We start from the raw sequence: 17,013 nt of genomic DNA, 5'->3' as shown, positions 1-17,013 counted from the left end.
GGTGAAGTACAAAACTAGTGAATGAGATAACGTGTTCTATTGGGATCTGTCTAGATGCTTTAAGGTATGTGATCTTAACAATATAGTCCGGGTGTTTTGTATGTGGTGAAAGCAGGTGTGCTTCTTGTTTACGTTAAAAGTTTTTTTTGCTATGCGTTGGTGCACACCTGTAATCCTAGCACTCAGGAGGTTGAAGCCAGAGAATCGCTTAGTTCAAGGCCAGCCAGGACTATACAGTGAACTCAAGGCCAGTCTGAACTACACAGTGAGACCCTGTGTCAAAACAAGTAATTTTTTTCTTTGTAAATGTATAAGATATGATGGATCATTTTGTTTTCTAAATAAAAAATTAGTATATTAGTACTAGGCATCTGTAGTTAGTTAGAACTGCTCTATCTGTCATTAATGAAGGAAAGTTGAACTCAGTAGAGGTGTGTTGTGATTTTGCTGTAGGTACCCACCATTCCTGCTTTTGATGACCTAAAGTATAATCACTTTAAGGCAGTTGAGCACTGATAATCTGAATAGGAGGAGACCCTTTTCCATGCAGTATTTCTTGCTCTTTATTTAATTTGTTGCTTTTAATCTAGTTATTTTTCTCCTTAATCATTTTGTAAAAACAACCAATATGTATGTGGCAAGAACAGAGAGAGATGAACCTTAAGATATATCTTATTGTTAAAACTGTTAAATAGTTCCAAGATACCTTATCTCCTCTTACTTGGCTTTTTATAGAATTTTTAGTTTAATGTTAGATTAAATGTTAGATTAAATAAGAGATTTCTTGGGTTAACATTCTTAGTCTAAAAATAATGCCAAAATTACTGAATTTGAACTGTCATCTGTTAGAATTTAAGTAAGTGACCTCATTTAGTAAGTCATAGAGAATGTATGTAGAAAATTAATAATGAAGAAAGATGAGAAAGAGGTAATAGAGGATTTCTAGGGTTTTCATGGTTTATCTGAGAACTATGTTATTCCTTAACCCTGGATGAGACTTCCCTAATACGTACTAGTTCACATTAACCTTTCACTGGTTTAGACTGCTTTTAAAATAAAAACTAGACAGGAAGCCAGTAATTTTCCTTGGGTGAGGGCTTAATGGTATAGTGCCCAAAGCAGTCAGTTCTTTTCACTAGTACCTGTATTTTGTTACTGTAGCATCCTGGCATCTTTGGGAGCAAAAATAGAAAAGGAATCTGGCATTAGATTTTGGCATATTTTTCTGTGAGTCATGATTCAAAGAGTGTAGTTTCTATTTAGTTACAGAGAAGAAGAAATTTGACACTGTGCCATTGGAATAAAGGCTAATTTTACAAAATAAAAGTATGTATTTTTAATCAATCCAAAACTGAAAATATACCCCTTAATTCTTAGCCAAATGAATGTGATTGATAATTTTTTATTTTTTGTGATTGATAATTTGAGAAATATTGTTAAAATATTTCAGAATTGAATGTAATGTCAGTGTGTTTGAAGATAGAATAAGCAACATAGAACATTAGGCTTCATTTGTTTTCTAAGCAGATATATGACCATTTTCAATGTTTTAAAATTATTTTAACAATAAACAAAAATCATAAGTAATTGCATTATGTAAAGTTCCTGTGTTTATTTATTTATTTATTTATTTTGTCTTTTTCCTTTTTACCGGTACCAGGGATCGAACCCACGACTGCCTGCTTGCAAGGCAGGCGCTTATGCCGCTGAGCTAAATCCCCAGCCCCCAGTTCCTGTGTTTATAAATTGGCATTTCATGTAGCTGAGGATTTTTGAGACATTTTTGTAGTCTTTTGATATAGTTTACAAGTTTATAAAGTCTCCTAGAACTTACGGTTTACTTTCTAGAGTTATGGCCAAAATTAAAAAATGTATTTATGTAAATTTAAGTCACAAACTTAATGGTGTTGAAGGTCGCACTCATTTGAAGATGTGCTGACCCTAGGGCCTGGACGTATAGCTCGGTAGTAAAGGTATGCTTAGCATGTGCAAGGCCCTAGAGTCAATCCCCAACGCAGAAACAAAAAACAAAGCCCACAGTCAACTCAACCGTAAAACATAAGGACCTTTTAAATTGTAGATGTTAATTTTAACCACAAACCAAATTAAAAGATTTCAAGGTATTTCTCAGTAGTACACAAATTTGCACTATAGTGTATCACTTCTTAATTTAGATAAATTAATGCCAACTTCAGGTAAAGCAATACATGGCAGTTTCTTCTGTATTTACCATGAAGTAACTAAAAAATATCCTTAAGAAAGAAAGTAAACAGATCAGTTGAAGTTTTGTTGAAATATGTGGTGGTAAAGAAACTATTTCTGTTCAAAATTATATAGATGTTATGTACAAATTATTATGTTTGAAATCATTTATTGAAATCTCTTTCTTACATAGCAATTTCATCATGAAAACATGGTTACTCTGATTGACGTTTTTAAACAGAAAAAGAAAATTCACTTGGTGTTTGAATTTGTTGACCACACAGTGTTAGATGAGTTACAACACTATTGTCATGGACTAGAGAGTAGACGACTTAGAAAATACCTCTTCCAGATCCTTCGAGCAGTTGAGTATCTTCACAATAATAACGTAAGTGCTTTATAGTAAGCTAAGTTAAGCTATAGGACGAATGTGAATCATGGGTGTCATTTGATGCTATCTTATTTTTATGAAGTTCTTATAATTCTTTTCCCCTACAGGACAAAGGGACATCTTGAAAATAGGTATGGGGAGTATCATTCCCTGACAACTTTGTTGGAGAACTAAAAAATATTTACTGTAACTATAGGACAGACAGTGTGAGATATAAAAGGTAGTGTCAGTGATTTGGCTTAGAAGTATCAACAGTCACCTGAGGCGCCTTTAATTGGGAAAGTACATGATAATATTGAGAGTCAAGGCTGATGGGTTAGTGGGAGGATTTGAAGGAAGTAGAGATAAAGCCAGGCAAGTAGCAAGCCAGTGTAGAACTCTTTACAGGAAGAAGGGGAAAGCTACGTGGCTAAGAGGTGTAGGGGCTTGTCATTTAATCTATGGCAAATCAAGACAGAGAAGATCAACTCTTCTGACTTGTAGTGTTGATTTTAGCATTTCCTAGTTTAACTCAGCAGGTTTTTTTTAATGGAACTTTATTTGTTCTGCACGTGGCTTTACTTTCTGGAAATTACATATGTATTCAGGAAATACCAGTAAATTATATATTCAAGAAAGAAGAGTAAACATTTTAAAAACTAATTTTACATTGGTGATTCAAGTATAACACCATATATTCCAGTATATTTCAGGTCAGATGTCTTAGTTTCTAATTTCCTGACTTGCTAATAATGCAGCTCATTTTGTGGCTTTGAAATGAAAGTTGGGTATGCTAGCAGCCTGACTTCAGATTGTAATTTTCTTACCGGCCAGTTCCACGGGGAGGTGACGATACTGAAGACAGTATATCAGTCTTTGGAATCAGACTATCCTGTGTTTTTACCACTGAGTAATTTGTGAAAACTCAAACAACTTGTGCAGCCACAGGTCACAGTCCCACGACTGTGGCCTTGGAAAGTTATCTAACCCTTTCTATACAATGACACCGTCATTCTGCACAGATTTTTTAAAAGATCAAATTAAGTATTGGTTTAATGAGTTTACCATTCTGGCAAGCATGTTTTAAGTGCTGAGTACATTGTGCTGGCAGGGAGTCAGGAACAGTTGTGTTATCATTGTATCTCTACAGTGTCTTGTCTGTACTAGAGTCCAAAAATATTTCTTGGATGAAGAGAGGTGTTGGTATGGACCGAACAGCCTTTGGAAATGAGGTGAAACTAAAGTAGGATGTGAACTGTAGCTAGACTGGAAGAGGAAATGCATTCAGATGGGGTAGCACTGTGAGAGTAGAAATAAATCAGACGAGGGCTCCAGAGAGTGGTGAGAAGTGAAGTTCCCAGGACGCCAGGACAGGGAGCTGACAGGCCCTGGGGAGGGAGAGGTTCTACAGGGTCTGAGGGTGACCCTTGAGCTCCAGCCAAGAAGCCTGGGATTTTTCCTGAGGACACTGGGAAACCTCTGGAGGGTTTTGAGCATTGTGTGTGACAGGATAAAAACAAAATCTAAGCTTACATTCACAAGAGTAGAAGGTAAAAGAATGGGTAGAGACACTAAAGATCAGATGACATGCTGGGTGACACTTGTGATATGAAAGGTAAAGGCTTGGCAGCAGGAGGGAGGGAGAGGAAGAGTGATGGGGAGCAGATGGGACGATTTCAGAAGGGAAATGGTGGGCGTTGGGAGCTGACTAGATGTGGGGGTGAGAACAAAAGATGAAGTTAAAGGCAGATACAAGATTCTGAGAGCAGAATAACGCTGCCATTGGTATAGCTGACTTCAGAAAGGGAAAGAACTTTTAGATGTATTAAGGGACGATGAGATTTTTCCAGGTAAAAACGACATGGCTTACCAATGGTGTCATGGGTTTCACAAGCTATCAAGAGGGACACAGATTTGGGAATCCCTGTCTGAGACAGGGATGAAGTTGAAGGAGAAGAAGGGGTGGATCGATCTCAGAGATGAAAGGAAGGCAAAGTGGTTCTCAGCACCGGGTGTGGCAGAGGCTCTGAGAGGGGCGGAGGGTGGTGAGAAGGAGGCCCACACAGAGCCCTGCGCTCTGCTTCTACTGATTTTATTTAGGGCCTAGAGTAAAATTTCCATGTCCTTTACCCCCCAGAACATTAATTACATTTGAGAAGTAAGGCAGCGGGGAAGGAATAACTCGTGAAAATAGATATTATTATACCTATTATCTGAATGCTTGAGTTTAGGCCTTGATTTAAGGTTATCATCATGTTGAAAAAACCAGAAATTTCAAAGGATTGATGTTTGATATAACTAAAAGGTCTGAGATACTGCCTATCATGATAGCCCATTGACCTTTTTAATAAGAATTGTGAATTCATGAATTCAACCAGTTTAGAATCAGAAAAAGCTTTTTATTAAATCTCTGTATTTGTTTACCTTCTTATTTGATAAAACCTTTTGTGTGTGTGTGTGTGTGTGTGTGTGTGTGTGTGTGGTAACACTAGAGATTGAACCCAAAACCTTCCCACTGAGCTATATCCTGGCTCTTTTGGTATTTTTTATTTTGAGATAGGGTCTTGCCAGATCATTACATTGCCTTGGTTGGATATGAACATTTGCTGCTCCTTCCTCAACCTCCTAGAGTGCTGGGATCACAGGTGTGTGCCACCACGCCCAGCCACGTGTTTCCTCAAATAAAATTTAACAGTTGCATGAACTAGTTCATTATAGGAATATCATGCAGCTGCCTCATACTAGTGGTCAGGTTTGACCGGATATTATAAACCTCTTCAAAACCATTTTGGGCGAGAGAGGGTAGGTAGCTCAGTGGCGGAGAATGTGTTTAGCATGTGTGAAGCCCTGGGTTCAAACGCTAGCACCAAAGCAACGACAAACTTTGGAAGCGATCAGAATACAAATGCAAACATTGGGCCACTTATGGAGGATACACGTTTCTTAGCTCATTTGTTTATTTAACGTATATGCATTGGGCATCTACCAGTAACAAGCATTTATTTTACTGGGTTCTGGGCTATACCCTTCAGCAGAACACTTCATTCCTACTTTTAGGGAGTTCGTTATCCAACTTTCCGTAAATTTTATGAGTTATGAGTAATTCTGACTAATAGCTAAGGATTGTGGAGCTTTCCTAACCTCAATCCAGCACCCTATTCCACAAAGCCCTACTTTCCTAAATTTAGGCCACTTTTACATATTTTCTGAACTCTCCCTTTGGGTTTTGAACTCCTACTTTTTTTTTTTTTTGGTCTTTTTCCTTTTTATTGGTACCAGGGATCGAACTCACGACTGCCTGCTTGCAAGGCAGGCACTTATGCCACTGAGCTAAATCCCCAGCCCCGAACTCCTACTCTTTTAAACAAAGAATTGTTGTTACTGAAATATTTAACAGCTGTTAATATTTTGCTGTGTATCTATTTTGTTTCGTAAAGTAATTTAAAGTGCATTAGCACCAACCTGAATTTTAGTGTAGAATACTTCCCTATATATATCTCTCTTAGGACAATTTCTTATATAAGCTCAAAATCAGCATTGTGTCCTAATTTATATTAAACTTTACCTAATTATTTAAAAAATGTCTTTAACAACTGTTTCTTACATTCAGTATCTGGTTAAGAACTGGAATTTTTGCCCATTTAGTTTTTAGGCAAATAGGAAATTGACAGTTTTGCAGCCTGCCTTCCACATTATTATTCAGTCTAGTTTTTGCAGGCTGACTTATTTTTTCATTTAAACCCAAGCAATTTTTTTTTTTTACTTTTTTTACTGTCTTTTTTTGAGACAGAGTTTTGCTATGCAGTTCAGGCTGGCCTTGAGCTCACTTTGTAGCCCAGGCTGGTCTTAAACTCACAACGATCCTCCTGCCTCAGCCTCCCAAGTGCTGGCATAAGCCACCATGCCCAGCTTAACTAGGAATTTTTATATGACACCAAGTAGGAAAATTGGTTAAACTGAAGCTGTATTTGGTTTAGAATTCAGGCTCTGTGACTGTTGGAGGTTGAGGAGGTTTGAATTCTCTTCCTTTTTGATGTTTGGTTTTGTTTTCTTAGTTTTTTGTTTGTATTGCAAATTGAACCCAGGGCTTTCACACTGCTATGTCTTCAGCTCTTTTTATTTTTTATATTGAGATAGGTCTAACTCATTAAACTGCCCAGATTGAGCTTGAATATATCATCTCCTGCCTTAGTCTCCCAGAATGCCAGCATTACAGGCCTGCTCCTTTTAAAAACAAAAAAAAACAAAAACAAAAACAAAAACAGAAGAAGGAGCACATAAATTTGTTACTTGACTAAAGCAAGAGTTTATTAGGCACGTTGAACTCTATTCTAGAGGGCATTTAAATTCAAGGATATGGGACTGCATGGCATAGCGGTATTTTATATCACATCACAATGTGGAGTTTCATGTTGTGCTGTGGCTGAGTACTCTTCAGCTACGAAGTAAAGAAAAGTCAAACTCTGCTTAAACTCACAATTCAGTAGTATCGTTTGAATTCAAATTTGAAAGTTCATACTAATCTACAGACATTAACCTAAATTGCCTGAAAGACCTAAATGTAGGAGCTAAAAATGTAGTAGCTGGGGATGGTGGCACTTGGAAGGCTACAAAGTGAATTCAAGGCCAGCCTGAACTGCATAGTGAGACCCTGTCTAAAGAGACGGGGAAAAAATAAACCATTACCATATGAATGACTTCATGACCCAGTAATTTCACTCCTACATATAGATCTGAAAGAATTAAAAACATGTTCACACATTAGTGCTAGAAGCTTTATTAGTAAGAGTCAAGAAATTGAAGTGAACCAACTGTGTTTTAGCCATGAGTGGAAAAACGAATGAGATGTGTCCATTCAGTGGAGTTTATCAGGCCACAAAATGAAAGTACTGATACAGGCCATAACGTGAAGGAATCTTTTTCTTTTTTTTTTTTTTTTTGGTACTGAGAATCAAATTCAGGACCTTGTGCTTCCAAGGCAGGTACTATGTCATTGAACTACGTCCCCGGCCTAACATGAATGAATCTTGAAAACATGTTAAATAAAAAAAAAAAGCCAGACATAAAAGACCACATATTTTTCCATCTAAGTGAAATATCCAGAATAAACAAATGTATATTTTATATCTTTTGAGCAATTTCTCTTCAGTTCTAATGCCCATTTTTAAATTTGAGGTTTTTGGTTTAGAATTGAGGCTCTGTGACTGCTGGAGGTTGTACAGGTTTGAATTCATTGTATCATTGAGTTGCATTTTATGTATTTTGGTTACTAGCTGCTTATCATGTACATGATTTTATAAATATTTCCTCCCATTTTGCTTTCTCTATAGTGTGATTTTCTTTTTCTTTTTTTTTTTTTTGTGCCAGGGATTGAACTCACAGCTTCGTACTTGCAAGGTAGGAACTTGCACCACTGAGCTAAATCCCCAGCCCCTGTCATTTTCTATTTAGTTTTTTTGTAATAATTTCTCTTTACTAATACTATTTATTTGAACATTGTGTTCTTACTTTTTGGTAGTTCTTTTGGCTCCTTTGTTCTTTGAATATATTTAAATTAGTTGATTTAAAGACTGCTTAGTTCAATATCAGCTTCTTCTGGAAAAATTTCTTTTGAGTACTTCATTTCATGTTTATGGGTCATACTTATTTCTTTGCATACCTCATACATTTTAGTTGAAAACAGGACATTTTCAATAATTTGGCCGCTCTAGAGGTTAATTTTTCATTTCTTAGGGATTGTTGCTGTTTGTTACTTTCCTGAACTAGTTTTGTTAAGCCTGTGTTTTTTTCAAATCAGTTTGGCTTAGTAGTCAGCTACTAAATGAGTAAACAGACTTAAGTTCATTTGCAGAGTTCTGCAACTATTAGCACATCTGGTTATAGAACATTCTCATCAGTTCAAAAAGATTTCTGAGGCTTCATTGAACTCAGTCCCAGTATCTTCCCCGGTTCTAGACAGTCGGTAATTTGCTTTCTGTCCATAATTACACCTCTCCTAAACCTTTCTTTGTTTGTTTGTCTGTTTCTTTCTTTCTTTCCTTTTGAGACAGGGTCTCACTATGCAGTTTAGGCTGTCTTTGAGCTCACTTTGCAGCCCAGGCTGGTCTTGAACTCACAACAGTCCTCCTGCCTCAACCCTCCTGAGTGCTGGGATTACAGATGTGTGCTTATAAATGGAATCATACAATATGTAGCCTTTTACATATGGCTTTTTAAACTTAGCATAATGATTCTGAAGTTTATCTTTGTTGTTGCATGTATTGTTTACTTGCTGAGTAATACTCTGTTGTATAGCTAATGGTTCATTTTATTTATCATATACCAGTTGATGGATATTCCATTATTTTTTGTTTTAGGGACAGGGTCTCACTATATAGTTCAGGCTGATCTTGAACTCACTATGTAGCCCAGGTTTGCCACAGACTTATGGTGATCCTTCTGCCTCAGCCTCCCAAGTGCTGCAATTACAGAACTGTGCCACCAAGCATGGCTGCTTCCCATCTTTTGAATGTGATTTACCTTTATAGTATTGTTTGTCTTGGCTTCATTTCACTTGGAAGTGCTGGATGGAGAAATAATTAAAAATATATAACTATTTTTACATAGTTTTACTGTCTTAACTAGCTAGATTTTCTCTCTCATTTTGAAGAGATTCCCCAGATAAAGCAACTTTGTTTTAATATATTTCATTTTCTGTTTACTTTGTAGGTTATTCATCGAGATATAAAACCTGAGAATATTTTAGTGTCCCAATCAGGAATCGCCAAGCTCTGTGATTTTGGTTTTGCACGAACTCTAGCAGCTCCTGGTGACATTTACACAGATTATGTGGCCACACGCTGGTACAGAGCTCCAGAACTAGTGTTAAAAGATACTTCTTACGGAAAGTATGTATATATTTGGGGAACCTGCCCACCTCTGCCAAGCATCTCTTTTTTTCCTTACTACTGACATGCTCTGCCCTCTGTGTCAGGACTGGGGCTAAGAAGAGCGACACCCCCAAAGGAGCAAGAAGATCTTACACCTGTACCACCAGCTGCTGCTGGTGTGCTTCCCCTGGGTGGCTGGAGACCTGTGCAGGGCTCTTCGGGATGTGTTCATGCTTGCCAGGCCATTAGCAGAGCTGCCCCTCTGTCTAGCATTTTTTTTTTTTTTGAGGCAGGGTCTCACTCTGCAGTTCAGGCTGGCTTGAATTCACTTTTATAGCCCAGGCTGGCCTTGAACTTGTAGTAATTCTCTTGCCTCAGCCTCCCAAGCATCAGGATGATAGGCATGAGCCACCGCGCTCACTTCAGCCTCTGCTTTATTTTTAGTGTTTTGTTTTTGTCTTTTTGAGAGAGAGCCTTGCTATGCAGTTCAAGCTGGCCTTAGGCTCACTTTGTAGCTCAGGCTGGTCTCGAACTTGGCAACAATCCTCCTGCCACAAGCCTCTACTTTTTGCAAAGATTTTAGAATCATTTAACTCCTGCCAGAGTTGTAATAAGATCTGCCAAGTTCCCTGTTTCTTGGAAAAATGACAGCCTCTTTGCAAAGACTGGCAAACAATAATTTTTATATTGTTGTGCACCAGATGCCTCAAAAGGGAGCAGACCAATGTAAAATGGCAATCTAAAATACAAATAATCAGTCCCAAAGAGCATAAAGATGTACAGTTTAATACAAATGGGGGACAATTCTTGTGTGCTTTTCCTGGAAGATATTATTCTGTCATTATAGTAATATCTAATATTAATGAGTGCATTCTGCTGGAAACTGTTCTAAATGTTTTATAGGCAGTAAGTCATTTAATCTTCACAACAGCCCTACGATGAAGGTACTGGTAGTATTCTCTTTTTATGTTACTGTGCTTCAGATTGAACTCAGGGCCTTGCGATGCAGAGTGCTCTGTCATTGAGCTCACCTTCCCCACCTTCCCCTCTCAAATAACGGGACACGGAGGCACAGAGAGCTAAAGCAGTTGCTTGACATCATCACACAGCCGATGATAGTGGCAGGAGCAGGCTTCTGACTGCTGGGGGCTGAGTTTACAGTCCATGCCCAGAGTGCTTCTCAGCTACACGGTTCATCTCTGTGCCTTCTGTCCAGTGGAGGAGCAGTAGGACCCCTGTCATAGGCTTGTTGTGAGAGTTAAATGATATGCTGATAGGATTGAAATACAGTGAACGGTGAATACACGTTTGGAGCTCTGTAAATGCTACATCCTTTTTGCTTGTGGACATAATACAATCTCCATAAAAATCTGTGTTCCAATTTGCCTTTGTTTCATACTTACAGTTCAAAGCCTATATCCTCTTCTAGACCCTCTCATTTATTATTTGTAAATTTTGTGCCAGTTAGGTTTTTTCTTTTTTTGTGGTACTGGGGATTGAATCCAGGTCCTTTGCAGTGAGCTACTTTCTTACCTCTTTTTATTTTGAGACAGGATCTCCCTGAGTTGCTCAGGCTGGATTTTGACCTTTTGATCCTCCTGCCTCAGCCTCCCAGAGTACTGGGATTGCTCCTGGCCTAATATTTAACATGGCCTAGTTCTTCCTTTAGCTCAAGCGTTCTCTCCATCTCTTTCTAGGTCAACCCCTCTACCTCTTCTCTCCCCCCAACCTTTTGCTAAAAGATAAGTTCCTTGAGCACAGGCATCATCTCTTGTATTCTACGTAGCCAGATTTAATGCTTTGCTTTGGATTCTGTACATTCACATTGTGTTTGGAACAAATTTGCTAGTGAGTCTTTTCATTTTTTTTCATTTTTTTTCATTTTTACCGGTACCGGGGATCGAACTCACGACCGCCTGCTTGCAAAGCTGGTACTTATGCCGCTGAGCTAAATCCCCAGCCCCCTAGTGAGTCTTTTCTAAAAACTTTTTTATTGTGAGAAATAAAATGATGGAAATCCTCATATAACAAATGTATAGCTCCACCAAATTAAAAAATGGAACTTCGCCAACCACTCCCAAAAACCCTTTGTGTGTGCTCTGTCCTTTATGCCATAGGTAACCAGGATGCTGACTTTTGGGGGGTGGTTTTGAACTGCTGTGCAGCTCAGGCTGTCCTTGGACTCACTTATGTAGCCCAGACTGGTCTCAGACTCACAGGGGTACTCAGCCTCACAAGTGCTGGGACTACGCTGAGGACCACCACACACAGCTCCATACTGACTTTTCTTTTCTTTTTTTATCTTTTTCTTTTTATCGGTACCAGGGATCGAACTCATGACCACACACTTGCAAGGCAGGTGCTTATGCCGCTGAGCTAAATCCCCAGCCCCATATCAAGTATTTCTTAAAATGAGGTTTGCTATGGATTCTAGCTGACCTTGAGCTCACTGTGTAGCTCAGGCTGGCCTTGAACTCGCGGCAATCCTCCTGCCTGTCTCCTGAGTGCTGGGATTACAGGCATGTGCCCCATGCCCAGCCCATTTTTTTAATCTAGTTTTATTTTGTGATAACTTTTTGAGTTATGATTCATATACCAAAGAGTCACTGGTTTAAAGTGTAAAATTTGGTGGTTTTTAGTGTATTTGCAGAGCTGTGTGACATTACCACCATGGTTTTAGCGCATATATTATCAACCTGGAAAGAAGCTTGCACCCACTAGCAGCTCTCTCCATTTCTTCCCAGTCCTTCCAAGCCTAGCTAACCATCTATTTGTCTTTTTCTCTGTGAAGGTGCAGAGTCTGAATGCTCCATGTAAATGAAATTATACAATATGTGGTGCTTTGGGGCTGTTTTCTTTCATTTAGCAAGATTCGTCCATTCATGGCAACATGTCATACTTCATTTCTTTCATTCCATGCATGAATATACTACATTTTTTAGGCATTCATCAGTTGACAAACATTTGGCTTTTTTTATTTCTTTGTAATTGAGAATAATGCTACAATGAACATTTGTGCATGTTTTCTTCACATATGTTGTTGTATCTTTTGGGTATATACTGTACCTAGAGTTAGAATTATGGTCTATATGGTAATAATTATTATTATTATTATGTACCAGGAATCAAAATCATAGCCCTGTGCTTGCCAGGCAGGCACTTGTGCCACTGAGCTATATCCCTGGACCTATATGGTAACTATATGCTTAATCTTTTGAAGAACTTACAGACTGTTTTCCAAAGTGTTTGCATCACTATTGTCTTCCCACCAGCCAAATGGGAGATTACATTTTCTCTATCTGCTTGTATATCTTAAGCTTATCTGTTGAATCAAGACCATTTGCTTTGGTGAACTTTTTAGTCATAATGGAGTAAGCAACAACTAAAGTTCTCTATCTTTTATATATTTCCTGCAAATCGAAAGCTGGACCCATATTGTATGAGGCTCAATCACTTGGCAAGACTATGGGCATTATTTCTTCTTTGATCAGGAGGCCCATAATATGTGAATTTCTTGTTGTGATTTTTAGCATCCATTTTTAAAAAATGATTAGATCCATCCATTTATTTGCAGAGTGGTAGCATTTTAACTTTATTTTCTCTTTTTAATTTATTACTTAAAATTTGTTTTTTACAAGCCAGATGTGGTGACACATACCTGCAATCTCAGTACTCAGGAGGCTGAGGCAGGAAGATCATGATTTTGAAGTCAGCCTGGGCCTAATAGATTCAAGATTGCTTGAACTAGGTAGTGAGACCCTACCTCAAAAAATTAAAATAAGTAAATAAAAAATAAAAAGGAATACTTTTATGGAGGGATGTTTTCCCTCCTTTAGATACCCACTAATAGAGTTCATAAAGAAAAAACCTGGATAAATAATTAACTTATCAATTTTTAAGATGAGTTACAGTAAGCCCCATGACTTATAAGTGAATTTCAATGTTCAAGGGAACATTTGTAAGTCGGCTTTGTTCACTGAGTCCAGCAAAGCGGGTCCCTTCTAGCTTTGACACAGATATACAGCATGCATTGCTCTGCCCCTGCTAGCAGCACCCTCCGCATCTCCCTGCCTTTCCTGTTGCTGCCAGGCTGGGCTCTGCCTGAGCCTGTAGTGCTGTGCACCGTCACACTGCACAGTGAGCACACGACAGCATGGCTACAGAGGTACCTGGCAAGCTATGGGCGGCCTAGGCAGTGTGTTCACACCCATGAATGTCTGTCTGTTCTCCCTCTTACCTTTTTTTTTTTTTTTTTTTGGAGTGCTAGGGACAGAGCCCCCAAAGTCCCTCACGTGGTAGGCAAGTGCTTACCACTGAGCTCTGTCCCCAACCCTTTTTTAAAATCATTTTTTATTTTACTTTTTAGTCTTACTGAGACAGGGTCTCGCTATGCAGTTCAGACTGGCCTTGAGTTCACTTTGGAGCCCAGGCTGGTCTGGAATTTGCAACCATCCTCCTGCCTCAATCCCCCACGTGCTGGGATTATAAGACATGTGCCACCGTGCCTGGCTCAAATGCAAGGTCTGTCTGTATCTGTGAAAGTTTGTGACTCAAATGTTCATAACTCAGGGACTTACTGTAACTCCAAAAGATGACCTCCAAAAGCTACCAATTAAGGTTTAATTTTTTTTTTTTTTTTTGGTACCAGGGATCGAACTCATGATTTTGCACTTACCAGGTAGGCACTTACCCAATTAAGCGTTTAAAAAGGAGACTGGAGGTGTAGCTTAGTGGTAAAGTGCTTGCCCAGCATGCGTAAAGCCCTGGGTTCAGTCTTCAGTGCTGTCATGGACTGTCATGGACAAACACATTTAAGGGGTTTGATTGCATTGCAGTGGTAGAGTGTCGGTGTCACTCCCGGCCGGCAGGAAGGACACACAACAAAGTCTGGCAGTGAACAACCTTTTCTTTTATTTTCCTTCTCCGTACAGCCTGCCCCGGGAATCCTCCCGGCCGAAGCCTCTGTTGGTCCGCTCCCCGCGGCTCCTTGCGTGCTTCTCCCTACAGTCTGTCCCGAAGCCTCTACTGGTCCGCTCTCCGCGGCTCCTTGCGTGCTTCTTCCTACAGTCTGTCCTGAAGCCTCTACCGGTCCGCTCTCTGTGGCTCCTTGCGTGCTTCTTCTGCTTCTTTTTTTGTGGCGGGAGAGGCACTCACTTTTATAGGGTTACAGTGGCCAATCAGTTCAAAGCGCGCGATGCGGGCTGATTGGCTAACATCAGTTGTTGCTAGGCAGACTATACAGGGCGGGTTGTGAAGCAGGAGATACCAAGCAGGAGATCTTACAGGGCGGGTTGTTTACCAAGCAGGAAGCAGGAGATCTTACAGGGCGGGTTGTTTACCAAGCAGGAAGCAGGAGATAAGCGCCATCTTAGCACACTCGATGGGAGGGGTAATCTAGCTCAGGCTTTGCTCTTTCCTACAGGCCTCACGTCCGCCAAGTAAGGCGACCGGGCTCGGCCGCGGCTCCCAACATCTCCCCCTTTTTTATTTTTTATGAATGTGCGCATCGTAGCCCTTCCTGGACTGGGTGAAGAGGCTTATGCCCTATGCGTAGGCCCACCGTAGGTCCTTGGCTTAGACCCTGGTCGGCCGTCCCATGGTCTGCCAAGGCCCTGAGGCCCTCGTCCTTTTTCTAGGGCCAGGCACAAACTGGACGGAACCTGGATGCACACAAGCTTGCACTCATTTCCTCTCCGTAAAGAAATCCCCTCGGAGAGAAATTTAGACCTGGGCAGCATCTAACAGTCCAGCGGCTTACGTGCAGGATGGGGTAGGGCCTGGCTTAGGTTGAGTCGCACCGGGGGAGTACGCTCTTACCCGTCATTGACTCTCCTACCCAGCTATGTCATAATTTTTTAGAGGAGGAGTGTGGGAAGCTCACCGCCCCTAGACTCGGTCGTAGGCTAGGCGAGCGAGCCATGCATATGCCTGAGGATCTTTTTGTCCATTTTGGGCTACCGCTATTTCTATTCATCTTGTTGGTTGGTCTGTGATGGATCTCCGGTAGGGCAGGTCTGATCTTCAGTCGAGGGCTTTGTTGCCCGTGTCAGTCTCTCCGGTACCCACAGTGGTTCTCGTCCCGGTTCCTGTGGGAAAACACAAACCGCGCCTCGGCTCCAGCTGATTACCGGATCCGGGCCCATCCATTGTCCTGTTAGGACATCTTTCCATTTAACCCACCCTTTATGGTTGGGGGAAGGGTTGCAGTGCTCCATAGCTGGGGAGCAATTATCATTATTTAAATTTAAAAAATTGTGTGTGAATAGTGCCATGGATAATCATGCCTTTGGGGCCAGGCCTTGGCCTACTCCCCCTTTTTGTTTTTGTAAAATTTCTTTGAGGCTTCTATGAGCCCTCTCAATGATTCCTTGACCTTGGGGATTGTATGGGATACCATGTTTTAACTGTCTGCCATTGATCTTAAGCAAAAGCATGGGCCTCTTGTGAAGAGTCATGTGGAGTACTGGAACCTCTTATGGAGGCTGGGGAGCAGCAGGAGCTGTGCTATCCTGTCCCCCTTCACTGATTACCATAGTACCTACAAGAGTTTGGACCATAATTTTAACATTGCCTGTATAATCTGAGTCTATGACCCCAGGGATCACCGTAAGACCCCGGAGGGCTGTAGAGGACCTTCCAATTACCAAGCCAACCGTGTCTTTAGGCAGCGGCCCCTTAAAGGTGGTCTCAACCACCTGAACACCCATATCGGGCGTCAATATGAGTCTGGAGGCGACACAGAGGTCCACGCCTGCTGACCCAGGGGTAGCCCTTGTGGAAGGCTGCCACCCTGTGTTGTCCTGTCTCGGGGGTGGGGGCCCGCCGGCGAGGAGGGCCCCCTCTGGCCGTTTTTTGGCTCGTTAACATCTCGGCCACAAATACGATTTCCCTGAGCGTCATAAACTGACCTGCAATCCTCTGCCTTATGTGGACCCTTTCTGCATCGCCCACAGACGTTATACGATCCTTCATTTTTAAGGCGAGGCTTGGCGTCTGCACTATTTGGGCAGTTGCGTTTAATGTGTCCTGGGTCCCCGCAGCTGAAGCACCCCTTGGCTTTATGTTCCTCTCTAGGCCCGCGAGGTCCCCTTTGTTGCACTGCCGCAGCCAGAAGAGCTGCAACTCCCGAATTAGAAAGCGGCCCCCCTATTTCTCTGCATATTCTGATCCAGGCGTTAAGATCCTTATTCTTATGTGGGGCTATTGCTGCCTTACATTCCTTTGTGCATTGTTCGAAAATCAACTGCCTAACCAGCGGTTGAGCCACTTCCCTATCGGAAAAGATCTTATCGGCGGCATCTTGCATCCGAGCCACAAAATCAACGAATGGCTCTGTTGTGCCCTGGACTATTTTAGAAAGGCACAAGGATGCCGTTCCGGCACCACTCACCTGCTTCCAGGCGCGAAGCCCAATGGTATTGATCTGCTCATAAACTGCACCAGGGAACTGAGTCTGATCATCAGCGTGTTGGCCTTCCCCCATAAGCATGTCTCTATTCCATCCCCGGTTCCCTCGGTTAGCGTTTCTTTCCGCCTGTTCGGCAGCGAACTCGGCGTACCAGGCTCGCCAAT

At 41.0% G+C, this 17,013-nt stretch overlaps 1 protein-coding gene across 6 annotated transcripts in view; it reads left to right on the top strand.

Annotated features, from left to right (window-relative positions):
• Positions 1 to 17,013, top strand: part of Cdkl3 (cyclin dependent kinase like 3) — a 113,877-nt gene that overhangs the window by 3,921 nt on the left and 92,943 nt on the right. For 4 of the 6 annotated variants that reach the window (XM_063230652.1, XM_063230654.1, XM_063230651.1 and 1 more), the window contains exons 3-5: positions 2,396 to 2,590; positions 7,940 to 7,969; positions 9,281 to 9,459. In XM_063230652.1, coding sequence (XP_063086722.1) covers positions 2,396 to 2,590; positions 7,940 to 7,969; positions 9,281 to 9,459 — 404 coding nt within the window. The remainder of the gene's footprint in view (positions 1 to 2,395; positions 2,591 to 7,939; positions 7,970 to 9,280; positions 9,460 to 17,013) is intronic. The other 2 variants (XM_063230653.1, XM_063230656.1) reach the window with 1 other exon arrangement.

This window comes from Cavia porcellus, unplaced genomic scaffold (genome assembly GCF_034190915.1).
Source record: "Cavia porcellus strain 051 isolate PalLab524CR breed Dunkin Hartley unplaced genomic scaffold, mCavPor4.1 scaffold_19, whole genome shotgun sequence".
NCBI classification, from domain to species: domain Eukaryota; kingdom Metazoa; phylum Chordata; class Mammalia; order Rodentia; family Caviidae; genus Cavia; species Cavia porcellus.
The sequence above is the reverse complement of the archived record's forward strand: the minus strand, read 5'-3'. Positions and strand labels throughout refer to the sequence as shown.